The sequence below is a fragment of the Oncorhynchus mykiss genome, chromosome 30 (genome assembly GCF_057628025.1).
Source record: "Oncorhynchus mykiss isolate SJ-2025 chromosome 30, ASM5762802v1, whole genome shotgun sequence".
Lineage (NCBI taxonomy): Eukaryota > Metazoa > Chordata > Actinopteri > Salmoniformes > Salmonidae > Oncorhynchus > Oncorhynchus mykiss.
This window is the reverse complement of record NC_143051.1, coordinates 34,666,201-34,686,453: the sequence shown is the minus strand read 5'-3', so window position 1 is coordinate 34,686,453 and position 20,253 is coordinate 34,666,201. Positions and strand designations below refer to the sequence as shown.

At 42.9% G+C, this 20,253-nt stretch overlaps 1 protein-coding gene across 2 annotated transcripts; it reads left to right on the top strand.

The window, feature by feature from the left end:
• Window positions 1–5,294: 5,294 nt before the first annotated feature.
• LOC110487603 (protein shisa-7-like) lies at window positions 5,295–19,806 on the top strand. 2 transcript variants are annotated; one of them, XM_036970640.2, is made up of 6 exons: window positions 5,295–6,062; window positions 8,228–11,878; window positions 12,169–12,323; window positions 12,642–12,707; window positions 14,684–14,884; window positions 15,423–19,806. In XM_036970640.2, exons 2-6 carry the CDS (start codon window positions 11,136–11,138, stop codon window positions 16,283–16,285), a joined length of 2,028 nt encoding a protein of 675 aa, XP_036826535.1. In that variant the 5' UTR covers window positions 5,295–6,062; window positions 8,228–11,135; the 3' UTR covers window positions 16,286–19,806. The 2 variants fall into 2 exon arrangements, with proteins under 2 accessions (XP_036826535.1, XP_036826537.1); XM_036970642.2 differs by lacking the exon at window positions 12,642–12,707.
• Window positions 19,807–20,253: the final 447 nt, after the last annotated feature.

Here is a 20,253-nt window from a genome sequence, read left to right as displayed (position 1 = left end):
TGGGGTATTTTAAAGCAGACGGGTATAATACATTATTACTTGTTCTAATAGTGCTACAGTAATAGTTCCTTTCATTTTACAATACACATAGTTGGTCCAATAGGTGTACTGAATGCTACATGACATTTACATTTACCACATGTAGTGTATGCAGGGCCAGTCTCCCAAGAGAGCCTCAGCAGCCATCTTGTTGTGTTGTGCTGCGTTTATCAGAAGGTATGTTGAGACAAGGAGAGGAAAACATAGGCGCTCAATGGAGCAATGTAAATACAATGAAACAGAGGGGGCAGCCGAAATTGAATGGTTGAAGTGGTAACATTTTAACTTAAAAGCAGGTATGATGCAGTTATAATGTATTACAAGACTTGTCATAAGCATGCATGGATTCCACTTGTTATGTTCTAAGCAATACACGTGGTCACACCTTGAAACGGATTACGACTCAATGCAATATTCATGGGATAGTTCTACCGTTTGAGGGAAGGTTGACGGGTGCTTTTTAAAGCTCGAGTAGGGTACTCTATTCTACAGAGAGGATAGGTGTCTACTGAGGTAACAATAGAAGCAGTTACCTGCTGTTCCAGATTTAGGAACACTGCGTGCTGATGCTAGGCTTAGGCACTTAACTCACGCTGCTCTAGGTTATGCATGGCATATGCACTAATAAGCAGCGTGAAAAGACTTGCAGCAAGCCTGTAAGGACAAGCTCTTTAATGGGGCAATCTGCAGTTGCTACATTTGTACTTGTACAATCTACAATGCAGCTTCTAAATGTCTCACGAGTTTAGTTCTGCCCTACACCATCTGTACCCAAAATACAAGCTTGTTTTACTCCAATGTTTGTAAACAATTCATTTTAAACAAACACTACAGTGCATTCGGAAAGTATTCAGACCCCTTGACTTTTTCCACATTTTGTTACGGTACATTCTAAATGTATGTATATATTTTGTAATCCCTCGTCAATCTACACACAGCACCACATAATGATAAAGCAAAAACAAGTTTTTAGAAATGTTAGCAATAAAAAAATACTAAAATATCACATTTACATACAGTGGGGCAAAAAAGTATTTAGTCAGCCACCAATTGTGAAAGTTCTCCCACTTAAAAATATGAGAGAGGCCTGTAATTTTCATCATAGGTACACTTCAACTATGACAGACAAAATGAGAAAAAAAATCCAGAAAATCACATTGTAGGATTTTTAATGAATTTATTTGCAAATTATGGTGGAAAATAAGTATTTGGTCACCTACAAAGAAGCAAGATTTCTGGCTCTCACAGACCTGTAACTTCTTCTTTACGAGGCTCCTCTGTCCTCCACTCGTTACCTGTATTAATGGCACCTGTTTGAACTTGTTATCAGTATAAAAGACAACTGTCCACAACCTCAAACAGTCACACTCCAAACTCCACTATGGCCAAGACCAAAGAGCTGTCAAAGGACACCAGAAACAAAATTGTAGACCTGCACCAGGCTGGGAAGACTGAATCTGCAATAGGCAAGCAGCTTGGTTTGAAGAAATCCACTGTGGGAGCAATTATTAGGAAATGGAAGACACACAAGACCACTGATAATCTCCCTTGATCTCGGGCTACACGCAAGATCTCACCCCGTGGGTTCAAAATTATCACAAGAACGGTGAGCAAAAATCCCAGAACCACACGGGGGGACCTAGTGAATGACCTGCAGAGAGCTGGGACCAAAGTAACAAAGCCTACCATCAGTAACACACTATGCCGCCAGGGACTCAAATCCTGCAGTGCCAGACGTGTCCCCCTGCTTAAGCCAGTACATGTCCAGGCCCGTCTGAAGTTTGCTAGAGAGCATTTGGATGATCCAGAAGAAGATTGGGAGAATGTCATATGGTCAGATGAAACCAAAATATAACTTTTTGGTAAAACTCAACTCGTCGTGTTTGGAGGACAAAGAATGCTGAGTTGCATCCAAAGAACACCATACCTACTGTGAAACATGGGGGTGGAAACATCATGCTTTAGGGCTGTTTTTCTGCAAAGGGACCAGGACGACTGATCCGTGTAAAGGAAAGAATGAATGGGGCCATGTATCGTGAGATTTTGAGTGAAAACCTCCTTCCATCAGCAAGGGCATTGAAGATGAAACGTGGCTGGGTCTTTCAGCATGACAATGATCCCAAACACCCCGCCCGGGCAATGAAGGAGTGGCTTCGTAAGAAGCATTTCAAGGTCCTGGAGTGGCCTAGCCAGTCTCCAGATCTCAACCTCATAGAAAATCTTTGGAGGGAGTTGAAAGTCCGTGTTGCCCAGCAACAGCCCCAAAACATCACTGCTCTAGAGGAGATCTGCATGGAGGAATGGGCCAAAATACCAACAACGGTGTGTGAAAACCTTGTGAAGACTTACAGAATACGTTTGACCTCTGTCATTGCCAACAAAGGGTATATAACAAAGTAGTGAGATAAACTTTTGTTATTGACCAAATACTTATTTTTCACCATTTTGGTTTCATCTGACCATATGACATTCTCCCAATCTTCTTCTGGATCATCCAAATGCTCTCTAGCAAACTTCAGACGGGCCTGGACATGTACTGGCTTAAGCAGCGGGACACGTCTGGCACTGCAGGATTTGAGTCCCTGGCGGCGTAGTGTGTTACTGATGGTAGGCTTTGTTACTTTGGTCCCAGCTCTCTGCAGGTCATTCACTAGGTCCCCCCGTGTGGTTCTGGGATTTTTGCTCACTGTTCTTGTGATCATTTTGAACCCACGGGGTGAGATCTTGCGTGGAGCCCCAGATCGAGGGAGATTATCAGTGGTCTTGTTTGTCTTCCATTTCGTAATAATTGCTCCCACAGTTGATTTCTTCAAACCAAGCTGCTTACCTATTGCAGATTCAGTCTTCCCAGCCTGGTGCAGGTCTACAATTTTGTTTCTGGTGTCCTTTGACAGCTCTTTGGTCTTGGCCATAGTGGAGTTTGAAGTGTACCTATGATGAAAATGACAGGCCTCTCTCATCTTTTTAAGTGGGAGAACTTGCACAATTGGTGGCTGACTAAATCCTTATTTGCCACACTGTATATTGATGAGGATTTTTTTTATTTCATCCATTTTAGAATAAGACTGAATGTAACAAAATGTGGGAAAAGGGATAGGGTCTGAATACTTTCTGAATGCACTGCATATAGCCTCAACATGGTTAAAACTATACATCTGATCTCAAGGTCATGGTCAGTCCTTGCATCAATAGCTCTGTCTATGAATATAATAATGGTTACATTTATGCATCTCCATTCCCCAGCTGTGCACCACAAAGTGCAGTGTAGAGCGCTTTGTTATTGTCTGAATGACATGATTTACCTGGTCGTAGACTACCGCCTGAAGATGTTTGGGAGCCTGTGTATCTGAAGTTGGTTTGTGTTTGTGTGTGTGTGTGACGCACTCCGACTCCATCCTGTCCAGAGGACACTTTGAGTCATCCTGCTCTGTTGACGGAATAGAGTTCTGGCAGGTTTACTACTGAGAGACCTGCATAGCGATGGTGACGATACTTCTCTTTTGCCCTCTAGACGTGGAATGGAGGAAGTGACGCAAGTGGCAAGGAAAGGCTCCTTATGCCTTAACTCTCTCTCACGTCACATCTGGGAGCTTGCTGTTAGCTCTCTGTCTCCAAGTGACCTAGATTTGATCCTTTAATACTAATTTGTTCAATGGTTCATATACTGTTTACATCCATATGCTTTGTAGTTACACCCCAAAAGATGCAATCTGCATGTTATATTACTGTGTAATACTTTGGACTGTCACTAATGCAGTCTAATAAAAAAAATATTTAAAAAAGACATTCCGCAGAAATAACCCAATCAAATGAGCCCTTGGGGATGTTGGGTCGGAGGGGGCGGGTTCAAAGCTTGACCCAAAGCCTGAAATGAGTAATAAGTCAGCCATTACTAACTTCCATTACAGTACGCTTTCGACCAACGTACTCTGTATTCCAGTATCATTTTGGCATAGCCACCAACAGGCTCTTGTAATGCCATCAAGGACTAGCCAAACATGTCTCTTTATTTGAATCTAAGAGTAATACTACTAAACAAACATTGTAACACATTGCCCGAAGTCTACACATGGTCATTGTGAGGTGCAGTCACTCAACACCAACACCCTGTCAGCTTCATATGGGTGGGCTTGCCCATTGACTGTGTAGATACCCCTGAGAATTCTCTATTTCCTGTTCAGGTGGGGAGCATTTCCTGTGGCTGGTTCACAGGGGTTCTCTTTTAGCCTGTCCTCAAATGGCTTTTATGGAGTGTAAAGTGAGCCTCTGGACACTTCAATCAGATGCAATTTGCTAAACTTTCTGTCAGCAATTACCTTTGTTGTTAAAATGACTATTTCCATATTTGTTAGCCTTTTGGAGACAGTATTGATTATGTGTTTCGTTAATTCATTGATATGTTGACGTTCAGAGTAGTCACTGGCAAGAAGTGGTGATTTGGACAGTTGACTAACCCTGGCTGAAAGAGCCACCATGTGCCATGTTATAGAAGACCATCTGTGAGGCCCCAGACGCCATGCAGTCCTGCTCCTGTTCTGGTACAATGATTGAAATAGCTGCCCCTGTCACATAATAATGCTTTTCCCAATGGTGGACTGTTTGGGAGCCTTTGAAGTATATTATTTTCTAATCGTCTCTGTTCGGTTCTATTTTATGTAGCACACAGGATACTGTCATTTATGTCACGGAGGAAGGCATGCCTGAGAGATTTTGGAAACAGTTTGTGTGACAATTAGAAGTTAGTGAATGGGGCAATGACTCGGGAAGGAAACAAGCATCTACTAATTCCCATCAAATTAATAATTAGCCGAAATACAGGGACACGATTTTCAAGGCAACTAATGTCACTACATTATCATAGACTCTTCCTTCTCCATCTATTCCCCATGAAAAACTGTAAAGCAGTGTAATCCCCCCCCCCCCCCCCCCATCACTCTGCTAGTGTTTTAGGAGTTAAGCATTCCACTGTTAATTGCAATGAGCTTTGTTCGGCACATTGAAAAGACAAATTGGCCCTTTTGAAAGTGTCTTGAGTGTTCGCTCTTGTCGCATGCGTTTAAACTATTCCATGCCATCCCCGGTTGTAAACCAATGGTTCCTGGAGAAAAATATCTCATTGGGAATAAAGTGTGTCACCGATTGGTAGATACTATTGCCCACTTAACAAATGGAAACGTAGACAAATACCATATTGGCCAATCAATGAATGAGCACCTAGTGTGGCGGACCTTTGTGAGAGCAATCACTTTTTGCGAATTTCATCAACGCGGTAGAACCTATTTAGCAAAGGGGGAGCGCATTGAGGATTATAGTCACCGCTAAAAGGAAATAGCAATATGTGATGGTCTAAATTATAGCAGAACATATTTCAGACGCGCTCCCTCTCGTTTTTTAAATGATTGTGCCATTTTATATGTCTATTCAGAGAAAAATATCTTTCGAGACCAATTAATGTCATCCTCACCTGGAATTACAATGAAAATGTAGGCATGGTCAATTATTTTCCGGGAATCACAAAGATCCAACGTTGGTGAATGGACTAAGACAACCGGTAAAGCTATCTTTTGAACACTTTTTAAGAACAACATCTGAATCATTTTCTCCTCTTTGCATAACTTCAAAGCTTGAAACGGATTTCCACAACCTCATTCGACTGGATAGATTAACATGATTCTCGCAATTTAGGATGGAAGTAAATTATTAATTGAGTGCAGATTTTCTCCTATTTATATAACAATTATTTTGACCATAAGACATACAATTAGGGTGTAAATTGAAAGAGACGAGCGCATACGCCTGTGAACTCCAATCTATGCGCTTTTATTGTGATGCAGCATAGTGTAGGGCCATTTTTGATCAATGCAGATTTGCATTATTTTATTGGCATCAATCTGCAACAATTGATGTGCGGCAATATGTGTTCCTAGTTTAATTTCAAATAAACATGTTGACGGGCTTGACGGCTGCATCTAAATAAGGATCATCATCGTATTGCCATTCTGAATACAACCAGCTACACATAGGTAAGACGTTCCTTCATTTTGTTTCTGTTTAGTGCTGCAACATTGCCCAATAAAACGTGCACGTGAACAAGTCTCGCTCTTTGCGCCTCGACCACCATAACATACCCTCCCATTTTGTGTCTGTCTTGTCCGTTTCCCCCATACATTAAGTCCCCTAGCATCAATGGAAAATGGAAGTGTGTGTGTGAATTGGCCTCTACCACACTATACCACAACGCAACACGAATGCAAATGTCGACACACCAACCGTGCTATAATGTTCATGGTCGCTCATGTGCAGAAGTTAGAATGGAAATGGTTTTGCTTTGACAACATTGTCACATAGTCACCTGTTTGCTGCCCAAAACCTCAGCTTTGGGAGTCTTGTCCATATATAATCTCCCACAAATAGTCTATAGACTAAACTCAATGAATGCTACATGATATGGCACATTGAGACACAGCCACAATAGTTCAATAATTGTGCACTTATACTATATTATGGCATTTCCCAGTATTAAAGGTAATTATCGTTCACTATCAAGGGAGTCAGTAATAGGGCTACGGTAATTACGTTGCTTCCATAATTCATGATGTCTTGTCTTCGGAGGCCTATGAATGCTGACACCTAATTACAAAGGCTCACTGTCCTAGTGCACTGCGTTAAGAACCAGCATGCTTCAGTTCAGAGAAAGACAGGGAGAAAAGGTCGGCTGGGGGATGAATGGACGGCGGGAGGGATGGATGGAGCAGTGAGCTGGACAAACATCTGACACTGAGCATCATGGGAGGAGGAGGGCGAGATAGATGGAGAGATCTTTGGGAAAGGAGAAGAGGTGAAGCAAAGCCCATTGTACAACAAATTGCATTGATAAGACAATAGACATATGTATGTATATATATATATATATATATATATATATATATATATGTATATAGAGAGAACAGTGGAGGACAGTGTTGCTCATTCACTTTCTTTCCCTCTCTCGTTCAATGCTGCAGTGCTATTCTGAGAGAGCCTGCTCAAGCCCACTCACTGGCAGAGAGAGAGAGAGAGAGCGGGAGGGAGGGAAGTGGGAGCGAGGGGGGTCAGTGTAGAGCTAACATGCTGTGTGTCAGCGTTTACACTGTCTCTTTAAGACCTGTGCTCGGCAGGGCCAGGCATCAGCAGATGCTCAGGCAGCATATATGTTGGGAATGCTCTGTTCCATATGCACCCGAGCAGACTCATAAACATCTCACTATTTGTGGCCAGGCCGAGCGGTGTGTCTGTCGAAACGATGTGTTTGCCTAGAAAGCTTCACATTCGAGGAGATCAGCTGTCGTCAGTAGCTTCTTAATTGCTGCATCAAGGAGACATAATGGAAATGGACCCCCAGGGCAGTCACTGATTTGAAAGGCACCCTTAACTTTCCAGCACAAGAGACTTCACTTTTAGGGCCCCCAACCCAGCATTGCTCCCTGTTTTCCTCTTCTCATCTCAACAGGATACTCCCATTCAGGGCAACCCCTCCCCACTCTGCTCACATCTGGCTTCTCCGCTCCTTTCTCTCCTCTCGAGGCCCAGTCTTCACCGTGAGGCCTAATCTTCTCCCCTGACACTCGTCTCTCGGTGTCAGTACTAGCCACATGGTGTCTCTCGTCATCATGTCCCATCTAGCTTGTTTTTTGTTGAAGTCAAAGCATGTCTATTCTCTCAAAGTTGATGTTAATGTAGTGTGATCTCGCGGGTCCTTATCTAACGAAGGAGTGTATGAGACAATGGTTCTCAGGTGTCTACGATTGGGATATTCAAGGTCTGGTGTGAAAGGATGAGCTTTTCCAAATCGTATTATGTTACAGATTTGTTGACAGTATGATGATTAGAATCAATTCAATTGTTGGTTTTAAATGAATGCAATAATGCAACATGCATTGTCATTTTTACACCGTGGATATCACGTAATCTGAAATATGAATCGATTTAGCCGAACAGAGGGAATGTTAGTACTTGCTAATTACTGCTTATTTCAGTTATTAGCCAACTGTTTATGTAGGAGTAATCATGTATGCTTGTCCAATATTGGTATTACCAGTGCTATTGTATGTCTTGTGCCTAACTCTCCTAGAATAGAAACATTTTGGCTAAACTGTGGACTAAGAACATGTCATCCATTGATCAGCTTGCTCTCTTCTTCTCATTGCAGTGTCAATTGAGAAATAAAGAAATAAAGAAGTCGAAGAAATTTGTAAAGGGCAAAGAACAAAAAGAACCTCAAACCTGGATTACATCATCATCACTCTTGGCCAGGTGGAACAACTAGGGGGATGTTCTACCCTGTTTTTGATCCAGAGGGTGTTTGCTAATTACAACGGTCTTTCTACATCCCTTTTTTCGTTTTCTTTCTTTTTGGGGATTTTGGACCTTAATTTCCATAGACTGTTTTTCAAAATACTCATTTTTAATTAGTCTCCCTAACACATAAAATACACATTTAAGATCCCTATTACATCAGAATAGCATTGAAGCTCATTGTATACATAAACGCAAAACATATCAATTAAAAAGTAGTTAGATCCACATTGTGGAGAGTTAGCCTAATGCCTGTAGAGAGGTGTTAAACGTACACTCCTTTTCCAACATCAGTGTTAAAAAAAAAAAAATCTGCTCATATAATCTTTCAGATTTGAATGAATAGTGCATTATTTGTCCAAAGTGCTTTTAAAACTAATCTTTAATGGATGGCCTGCATTTGTTTGTAGTGCATTAGCTGGAACATGGTAAGCAGTGCTAACTCACAAATTTACTCGGGCTCTGACAGCACAGCCCCAGAGCGATCAATCGAACTGGGCTTTGACTGACTGATGTGCAACACAAGTCACATATAACAAGATAAATTGACTTTGCTGCTATTCTGTCGCTCCTTTGCTTATCCATCGCTCCTCGATTTCTTTTCTTATTTCCTGTCAGAATCTCTCCAGCATTCTCCCATACAGCGCATGTAGGCACGCCACATTAAACAATTTGAAAAGCCCCCTTTTCCTTTTAACCCGAATGATATTCAAACCTTTGTGTTCTCTTTTCTCAAAACATGCAACACAGACCCCGAGCGTATTGATGTTGTCTATCAAAAGAGATAAACTTGAACACGTACTAAATAAACAATTAAGCCATATTAGACCTGCCATACTATGACCAAACATTTTCAACTATCATCTCACTAAGTTTAAGATTTCTTTGTACTGACAACACCTCATATATTGACTTTCAACTATAGGTGCGCTCATACATTCAGGGATACAGTGAAGAGATTATATGATACTAGGATACCATATCCATTTTATTTATAAGAAAATAGCTTATAAAGCTATTCACATTAGATTGTTCTACGTTTCTTTCTTAGGTCACAATTACTATGTATCCGTAGTCATCAGCCCAGGTTAGGTTAGGCTGAAAAGTGACCGTTCGTAGTGTACGTTTCCACATATTCTGCATTGAACGAATGAATCCAGACATTTTCATGTCTGTTCTGTGGGCAGAGCCGCGCTGTCCTGCCAGAACCGGGCCCAAGCCCACCTTCGTTCTATTCTGTTGGGCCGAGTTAAACTCAGAGCAGAGACACTCACGCAAGGGGATCAAACGCACATAGGTCCTTAGCCCCATTTCGTCCCTCCTTCCCTCTCACATTTTCCTAATTCATCAAACAATTGTTGTACTATCTCCGGCTGCCTTTATTCATTTGGTCCGTCACTCACTGTGTTATATCTTAGTTTTCCCTTTCTCACTAAGTTAGGTGTGAATTGTGTGGTCCCGGTCTGTATCAACTATATATGCTGCTTGGTCCAATTCTGCCGTACCCAGGTTCACCGGACCTCATGACAGGCCTTTGTGATCGGTCCTTGTCTCATAGTGCAAACCTTGTAGACTTTCTGACCGCTGTATTTGAGTCCGAATTAAGAATCTCAAATCTCTCTGAATAATATTTCCTCAATTGACCACCCGGCCTCTATTTCCTTCCCTAAATATTCTAAGAGTTTATTTGTGAACAAATGGACAGTTCAGTGCAGAAGGAATGTCCCTAGCAAGCTAACGCTGTTAATAAACAGTGCCAAATCTGTTCGAGCACATGTATTGATATGATGAATTACAGACACCTAAAGCTGCCAGCAAAATTGTTTACAATTCACGCAAAGAGCTAGAAATGGATTTTGACTCAAGTGTTACAGAAAGGTTTGTGCGGTCAAATACCTACAACAGAAAACTGATGTGCCAATTCCAGTGATAATAGGATTAAGCGTAGGTGAAAAGTACTCAAATAAAAGTTAACGCTTAATGTTTACAGAGTACACCTTCCCTTCAAAGAGGATTCGCTAGCTACATTATTCCTAACTTTGTGCCATAGGTCAGTTGGGTTCAAAAGACTCCGAAGGGTTCGAAACGTTTACACATTGATTTTTGTTTACAAGACAATACTGCCTATCACAAAGAAAGACAACCCGTACTTGCCATTTTAGTGAGGTCTGCACAGTAGAGACCACACAATTATCAAGAAACTCCAATCATTTTCCCTTACCATTCTGTAAAATAACACTTTGTTGACTGGTGTTTACAATCTATACATTTTCCAGCATCCTTATCATTCTGTTTTGTTTTTGTGTGCTAAGTTGAAGTTGTCGAGACAAACTTCAACTAGTCCTTTCACAAGTATAGCTATAGTATAGGCCTAAAACATAGAAATATATAACCTCAGAGTTGATATAAGCTGCTTATGAACAACAATAGATGTGTATTGAGAGCTTGAGAGATATGTTTACAGAAATACATACAAGTGACATGCCACACTTATTGCTTGAACAAACAAAAAAATCACTCAACTAAGTGAAAACCTCCACACTAGTGTATGTAATGTACATGGAAGCACTAACAAAGGATTAGTTTACTGTATTTAGGCTGAAGTCCTGAGTGTAAGCCTTTACATTTTTTACACTTAACACGTAAGTGAAATTCAAAGAAGGAAGGAGAGGAGAACACTATCCATCTTGGAGGAGGACCTCCATATTTTAATTCTTGACGGGCCTTTTATTTTTTTGAATTGGCTCAGAAACGCTGAAAAAATGAGGCCTAGAACCTACAAAAGGATGTTCAGCACCTCCCTCATATTTTCCCTTGTGTCCGGCCTCGTCCTTTCCGTCGTGACCATCACCACAGAGCGCCGCTCATCCTACGGCGGCCCCAGCGGCACCACCCTGTTCCTCCTCACCGGTTTTGGGAACAAACCGATGCCGCCGCCCCCGGGGGGGCCAAAGGTGGCGCCTAAAGCGGCTGAAATGGAGGACGCTCAGGACGGTGAGCCGAAAGAACCCGAAACGCTCCCAAAGCCCCTCCCCCAAATCAAGCTCCCTCAGAACATGACGGCAGCTGACGCCCTCAAACCTCCGCTGGGGGCCGCCCAGGTAGCGCCACCCCCCCGGCGCCTGGTGGATGTGGACGTGTGTCGGGCCTACTATGACGTCATGGGCCAGTTGGACAACACTTTCAACTGCTCCAAGGGGACCTACATCTACTGCTGCGGCACCTGCCACTACCGCTACTGTTGTGACCACCAGCGTAGCCGCCTGGACCAGAAGTCATGTAACAACTACAACTCGCCCGGGTGGCTCGACACACCGCCGACGAACCCCCCGCCGCCGGGGAACCGGGGTGACCCAGACTCGGAGCAGCTGCAGCAGCAGACCAACAGCACGGCGTACGTGATCGGCGGGGTGATCTCCGTCACCCTGGTGGTGGCCGTGGGCATCAAGGTGGCCTTCCACAAGATATCCCGACGACCCCGGAACAGAGACATCAACATGCCCAGGTGAGAAAAGAACGGACAAGTGTCTTTGAATAGAAGATCAGTAAGCAGTGTCTGAAAATGACCATGCGGGTGTACGTGGATCTGTCAGTGGGCTGTAGTCTTAAATTCAGCACATTACTGAGTTTCACTAAGGTCACAAGCCACAGACCCAAAAGGGTGATGAAACTGAACCACATTCAACGAACAAGTAACACATTTACATACTACATCTTTTTAAAATGTTATTCTACTGTCTCGCCCTTGTCTATGATTTTTCATTCCCCTCCTCTTTTCTCTCCTCTTTCTACCAGAGCCCTGGTGGACATCCTACGGAGTCAGGCCAGCCCAGTCCAACAGGGGGAGAGGAACAACAGCACCGTCCTTACCACCGCCACCACCGGCGACATCCTCGGTCGTCCCCCCAAGAACCTTTACACCCCGGTGCTCCAGAGCAAAGACAACCGCAGTGAGTGACGCCACAGAAAGCATGGGACAATAACAACACTGTAATGACAATGTTATAACACTGTTGGTATAATAACACTCTTATAACACTGCTGTTACGTTGGAAATACAGTACTAGCCTGTTTCAGATATATGAACCATTACGGTGATGATGGTGGAGAGCGGTGGCGGATGCAATAGCCTAGTAATGCTGACTGTATGGGGTCACGTTCAACATACTCGCACTCTTAAACACGCTTCACGTAATCCCACAGCACACACACCACCACACACGCATACGAGTGGCAGTACCATCAGTGTTCGCTGTGCTCTCTTGCAGTTGGCAACTTGCACCACAATTTTATCCAGGTGTCTGGTTCCAGTCCCAAACACTCGGCTACTATGGGTAAGCCGAACTAGCTAACGCAGCCGGCGGGTGTGTGAGTTGGCCTCATGAAATGTCTGTCTGGTGTTGTATATGTACCATTGGGTGTGTTTCCTTAACACAGTCGCTGTTGTCTTAGCACAGTCGCTGTTGTCTTAACACAGTCGCTGTTGTCTTAACACAGTCGCTGTTGTCTTAACACAGTCGCTGTTGTCTTAACACAGTCGCCGTTTCACGGCTCCCACTCATTCTGTGTGTCACCCTCGCAAGTGTCTCAGCATGCACTATGTACTGTATCCGTTTGTGTTGTAAGCGTGCTTACTTACACTGTGGGCCTAGGCTTGAGTGAAGTCAGTGTGTTACTGCACTTACCGAAGCCTGCGCGTGTTACTCCACAGTGGTCAATGTCTCCCGTGTGCTCGCTCAGTGGTTAGAAAGACATTATTGGCAGTCATTGCCCATTATTAGACATGGTCAGTGACCAAAGTGCGAGACAATCACCTTGGCTTGTTTTATATATTAGCTCAAGGGACCTTTGTAATAGTCATCCTAGAATGACTTGAAAACGTACAAATGACAAATTGGCAGCAGTTCTTTAGGACTAATAATTTGTGAGGAATTGGCACGTTTCGTCAATTGTATATGTACCTTTAAATGTACTTATACATGTTGGCCCATTATTAATGTAGCTACCTACATTAATGTGTGTTAGGTCCTTGTAAAAGTACTCATATATACAGTGCCTTCGGAAAGTATTCAAATCCCTTGACTTTTTCCACATTTTGCTACGTTACAGTATTATTCTAAAATGGATTAAATTAAAATAAAAAATCCTCAGCAATCTACACACAATACCCCATAATGACAAAGTGAAAACAGGTTGAGACATTTTTGCAGAAATACCTTATTTACATAAGTATTCAGACCCTTTGCAATGAGACTCGAAATTGAACTCGGGTACATCCTGTTTCCATTGATTGGAGTCCACCTGTGGTAAATTCAATTGATTGGACATGATTTGGAAAGGCACACACCTGTCCATATGAGGTCCCACAGTTGACAGTGCATGTCAGAGCAAAAACCAAGACATGAGGATGAATTGCCCGTAGAGCTTCGAACCAGGATTGTGTCAAGGCACAGATCTGGGAAAAGGTACCAAAACATTTCTGCTGCTTTGAAGGACTCCAAGAACACAGTGGCCTCCATCATTCTTAAATGGAAGAAGTTTGGAACCACTAAACTGAGCAATCAGGGGAGAAGGGCCTTGGTCAGGGAGGTGACCAAGAACCCGATGGTCACTCTGACAGAGCTCCAGAGATCCTCTGTGGCGATGGGAGGACCTTCTAGAAGGACAACCATCTCTGCAGCACTCCCCCAATCAGGCCTTTCCAAATCATGTCTATTCAATTCAATTTCCCACAAGTGGACTCCAATCAAGTTGTAGAAACATCTCAAGGAGGATCAATGGAAACAGGATGCACCTGAGCTCAACTTCGAGTCTCATAGCAAAGGGTCTGAATACTTATGTAAATAAGGTATTTCTGTTGTTGTTTTTCTTCATAAATGTCAAACCATTTCTAAAAACCTGTTTTTGCTTTGTCATTATGGCATATTGTGTGTAGATTGCTGAGGAGTTCATTTGATCTATTTTAGAACAAGGCTGTAACGTAACATAATAGTGAAAAAGTCAAAGAGTCTGAATACTTTCCGAAGGAACTCTATGTTAGGTCCTTAACTAATGTACTCATATATATTATGTTAACATGTCATTCTACATGTAGCCCTATATAATGTATGTGTTAGGTCCTTAATAAATGTCCTCATATTATGTTAACATGTCATTCTAAATGTAGCCTATATACTGTATGTGTTAGGTCCCTGGTTAATGTACTCATATATATTATGTTAACATGTCAATCTAAATGTAGCCCTATATACTGTATGTGTTATGTCGCTGGTTAATGCTCTCCTATGTCTTCCTCCTCTTCCTCTTCCAGAGCGCGTGCCCCGCATGAACAACGCCCAGCTAGCCTCCACGGGGACCCTCCTCACCAGCAAGCACAACAACAGCTCCGGCCTGCACTTACACCCACAGCCCCCTTTCTCGCACTCCTTCCACAACCTGGCCCAGTTGCCCCCCTCCTACGAGGTGGCCATGAAACCTGAGATCAACCGCTACAGCTCCCTGAAGAAGCTCGGTGAGGAGGGGAGCAGTGGGGGAGGGGCAGTGGGGCGGGGGCCCGGAGAGAGGGCTGGATGTCTGGGTGGCAGCCGCTGCTGGGAGGATGGCGACTGGAGGCGGTGGCTAGAGAGAGCTCCAGAGATGTGTGTGTGTGTGTGTGTGTGTGTGTGTGTGTGTGTGGAAGAAGGCATAACAGGCGAGAGGCAGCAGCCGATGATGTGTGTCAGATGTATTACCTTTCGATGTGCCTTAATGTAGGCTGCTATAGTCTATAGAATGGGCGTCGATAAACGCATGTTTGTCTCGAACGGGTGCCCCTGAAAGCTAGATTATATGGAGGATGCATTGGGGGATTGTAACGGTTGCCTAAAGGTCACATTTAAATTGGCTCTCAGGGAGCTCAGTCTAAGGGAGAGAAATGTTGAACACTTTGTTCCACCTTATAATAAATGAATTTAACTAACTGTCATTTCAAAATTTCTTTCTTTCATCCTCCCTCTTTTTTTTTTTTTTACTCAACCCCCCCCCCCCCCCCCCTCCCCCCAAAAAAACAGAGAAAGATCTGGACGACTACTCTGGCTACCACACATCAAAGCGACGGCCTAACAACGCCCCTCCGTCATTCCACTCCTCCCAGCACCATCTCCACTGGGGCGGTGACTACACTCTCGGAGCCAGGGGCACCCTTCCCTTCCATTCATCCCGGCCACGGATTCACGTGCCTACATCCACCCCCAACCCCTACCCTCTGCCAGCCCAGTCGTTGGGGTACCAGCCCGCCTTCGACAAGCCCCCGCGGAGGGTCATGTCCCAGGACCAGCTCCTGGCACTTGGTGAGGGCAACACCCTCTCCAGACTCTCCAAGAACCAGCAGCACCAGTACTACAAGGCTATGACCACCAGCAAGAGCTCCACCTCACAGACGCTTCGCAAGTCCCACGAGAGGCTCCTAGTCTCGCCCGACCGTCTGGAGGAGAGGATGGGGGGCATGGGCATGCCAGGGTTGGGCGGTATGGTGGGTATGGGGGGCATGGGTGACTTTGTGGGGATGGGGGTCCCGACCATGGGATGCCTCAGCCACAAAGCCCAATCACAGCAGAACGTCTGCGTCACACCCTCGCTGGACCGCCATCACATGATCAAGATGAACTCCCACCCCACATCGGGCAACGAGCTGGAGATGAGCGTGGCGGGCCATCCGGCAGGAAGCTGGGGGGACCCTCATGGGCACGGATCAGGGGCCGGGGTAGGACCAGGGAGCGGGGCGGGGACCATCGGGGGCCACAACGCACGGAGGATGGCATTCGCCACCAAGAGGCAGAACACCATTGAACAGCTCCAATACATCCCTGGGGGAGGAGGAGGGGGAGGGGGCCAGACATTGAGAACGGCTAGTAAGAACGAGGTGACGGTGTGAGAGAGTAGAGACAACGGAGAAGGAGTGATGAAGGTCGCGTTGAGAATGTTCGAGCTGAAAGTGTTCACACAGAAAGAAGAGAATAAGGAAAGGTCAATTGGGGCATGATGGAGAGAAAGGTGAATAGAAGGAGAAACAAGAAGAGAGACATGGGCAAGCTGATGAGAGAGAGTGAAGGATATGACGAGGACAGTGCGTCCCATCAACCGCCTCAGATGAGTGTGTTGAAGACCAGAGAAGGAAAGACGTGAGAGAAGAGTGGATGCCATTGTTACCTGTTGCTAGGAAACACAGAAAAGGGCAATGATAGGAAGAAACCATTGAGAAAAATTGAATTATTAGAGAGAAGTTTGAATGAAGCCCATTGATTTGATTCCTGGGAAAGAGAATTTTCAACCATATTGTTGAGGAGGGAGAAAGAAAAATGGCCATGTATAGAGCAAAAAATGAACAATTTAAAAAAGTTTGTTGTGCAATTGAAAAAGGATCCTAGGACATGATGGCTTTTACTTGTGGATCCTGCAAAATGATGAAATGGTTATTGAGTTTCTTGTTGTGAAACCTCTAGCTGCTCTGACAGAGACAACAAACCTGTCTTTGAATCTGAACAGACACAGATGTCAATGGAGTACAGAACAATGTGATGGTTGTTTGACTTTTGTAAAAAAGACAAGACTGTAAATAATTTTGTTTTAATTTGTAAAAGAATAAATCCCCGTTGGACAGTATGTATATTCTGTGTGTATATGCTTATAGCCTGATGACTGAATGACTGACACTGAGTGGACATTTGAGTTGCCAATCGTCACTTTCCTAATTTTGATTGGAAGACTTGACAATAGGCAGATTTGGAGTACTGTTGCTAGATACCACAATCTAACACTACAGCCATAACTTAGTCTGCAGACATTTTGTATAAGGTCATGTATAAGTTAATCTCTTGATTATGGCTGGATTTTCTCAGTTATTATTATAATGATTTGACACAAACATCACTTTGCTGAATCACCTTTGCACCCTCGCCTGATTGGCTGGCTGGTCGATGTGACGGCTGTCACTCCCAAAGAGTCATAAGTCACTAATGAGCATTTCCACGGCAACGGTCAGTCCCTTCACAGCTCTGAGGTCAGTTTCCAAACTGTGGAGCTGATTCCAGTTACATTTATAGTCACACAGAAATTCTTTGACACTGTTATTCGACACACAATGTCAGTCATTGTTTTTAAGGAGATAAAGACCACCCGAAATAAAAAAAAGATGACAAATCTGTTGATCACATAAGATGAGAATGAAAGCTCAGTGAAGTTGTGTTAAATTTGAGGGACACTGCCATACAGAGTGGCTAATGCAAAGGCTTTGTTTAGCCATACTTGCCCATGGGTCTGTCCCTTAAAACAATCCCCAAAACCAGTCAAGCTCCTGCTCCATTGATGATACTTTCTGAGCTGTTTACCACAGATTGTGAGGTAATAAATTGATTTGTCAGTAGTTCATATACACTACTCACAGTCTTCTCTGAATTCCACATATTATTTCTGTTTCTGAAACTCCAGCTGTTCACAATATTTGGAGACAGGTTGGAAAGGGGGAACAGGGAACAATGGACGCTTAACACCAAGGGCTATTCTGAAAACTCTTTGTGTGTCTGTGGTCTGTACTTTGTTGGCTTTTTAATTTGTCTGTGTCAATATTGGAGACAGTTTGTGCAACACTGCAGAAATGACAGACATATTTTGTAAGTGTGAAGAAAACAGAGTCAATTCTGCAAAGCTACTTTGTGCCCTTGTGAGGTTGACATTGAGTGTGACAAAAAGCCAATCATACCATCATTTTTTACATTGCAGGGGTGGAGGTGGACATGTCATATTTTTGTACATTTGCAAACATTTGTAACATTCTTATTTGTGTGTGTGTTTCACAGTTATCTGGTTAAAAGATGGAAGATGTGGTTGTTACTGTCCATTTTTAAAAGGGTTGGACTCTCCACTTTGATTGAAAGGACAAGGAGATCATTGTATTTATTCAAATCTTTGTATAGTATTTCGGCTCTCCCCTTTAACTGTGAATGGATAAAGACAAAAATTGATTGATGGAACTTTCAGACAACGTTTTTAAAACTATGATATGTGTTTGTGTGTTTATAGTCATGATTATGTTTACTATAGATTTACTCTGATTATTATTATCACCATGATTATTAGTTACCCCTATTGATTTTTTTTATTCTCTGTGAAGCTCAATGTTTCCTGGATTTTGAATATTGAACTTCCTAGTGGATTTTAACCTTTGTGTTCTTGATGGAAAAAAAGCCCGATGCAATCAAAGTGAAAAGAGAAACCGCATGAAGATGTCAAAGCCAGTGTTGATGATGTCATAGTGCTGACTTACGACGTCATGGCGTGTATGTCTAATGTACATGCGTCTGTATTTGCCGTGTGTGTATTTCAATGTCTTTTCAGGAATGATGAATCTCACATTTGATCTGACTTGGGATATTACAAGTAAGACAATTGTGTTTTTCAAAAAATCCACAAACTATTTAAAACCCAAGGCTATGATCTCATTATTCATATTGGCTTTTTGGATTCAAAAGCCTAATATCGCAAAGGACATGCATCACAGCTTTCCTTGTTAATTAAGCTACATTCACCAAAGCAAATGTAACAACAACAAAAAATGTTTCTCAAATTTCAAGTTGTAGAGCAAAAGCTATAAAATTACATTGTTAACATTTTTGGTAAAAAATGTGTGCATTTCGTTACAAGATTACATTTATGTAACCGGAATGTCACTCTTTTCAAGAACTTTACTCTTTATTGTAAAGAATGAGGATTTTGCTAGAATAGTTTGGAGAATGTATTGTGGCTTGCCTTGTTGTTTGACATGATTATGGATAACCAGTTATAGGACTAGAATGGCCCGATGATTTTTACAGAGAGGAAACGTCAGATTCCATAACTAGAATCTTGTTAAACTAAAATGAAGAAAGGCTAAATATATTTATGTCACACGAAGATTCAATTATATTTTCAATGTATGTTTTTTTTGTACATTTGGAGGTATACTGATGTTGTGATTATGTTTTAGTTGAGTACGTCCTCATTAATCTGTGTGCCTGTAAATGTACTGTTGATTAATGTGTGTGTGTGTGTGTGTGGAGGTAAGAGGGAGGTTGTGGTATAAAATGTTTGTTTTTGTGTGTGGCTCGTGGGGCGACAGATAGTGGCGTGAGGTTTTTTAGATGGAAGGAGGTGTGAGTAAGCACGAGACAGCTTCATTGGCCCCTAATTGTATTGCGGGGTGAGGAGGAGGCGGGGCTACATTGTATCCCCCAAGTAATTTGGCATACCTCAGAAAAATGTATAGGGATTCATCTAATACATTATCCCCATGTCTGTTTCCAAGAATATTAAGTGAAGCTCTTACAAGCGTGCAACCCTTATTTTGGTTATTGGTCAATTCTCGCATTTGTAGAATCGTACTGTTCAATTGTTAATAACAATTAAAAAAATATCCACAATGACTCATTTTTGTCCACTGGGTTATTGGTGTTGATCAAACTTTAGGACAGGTGAAACACAAGTTATGATTGTGATTGTTCGATTCAAATCACTTTGGCTTTTTGACTTACGGTTGGACTGACTGATCAATGATGGATAGGAAACACATAAAGACAGACAGAAGATAAACAGGCAAACCGACAGGCAGATTGTCCCTCCCTTTACCCTTCCTAATCTCTGATCAGATATAAATGAACAGGTGATGCTGCAGCTATATGGCGGTGCGGAGCCCTGTCTATAAGTTAGGTCAGCAATCCTGTCCTAAAGTTAGGTCAGCAATTACGGGCAATCTGCTAAATGTACTGCTGTTCAACATAATTTAAATGAATTATATGTATCCATTGATTGTTAAATAATACAATTATTCAAATGCCTCACAAATTGAATAGCCCACAATTGACTTACCCC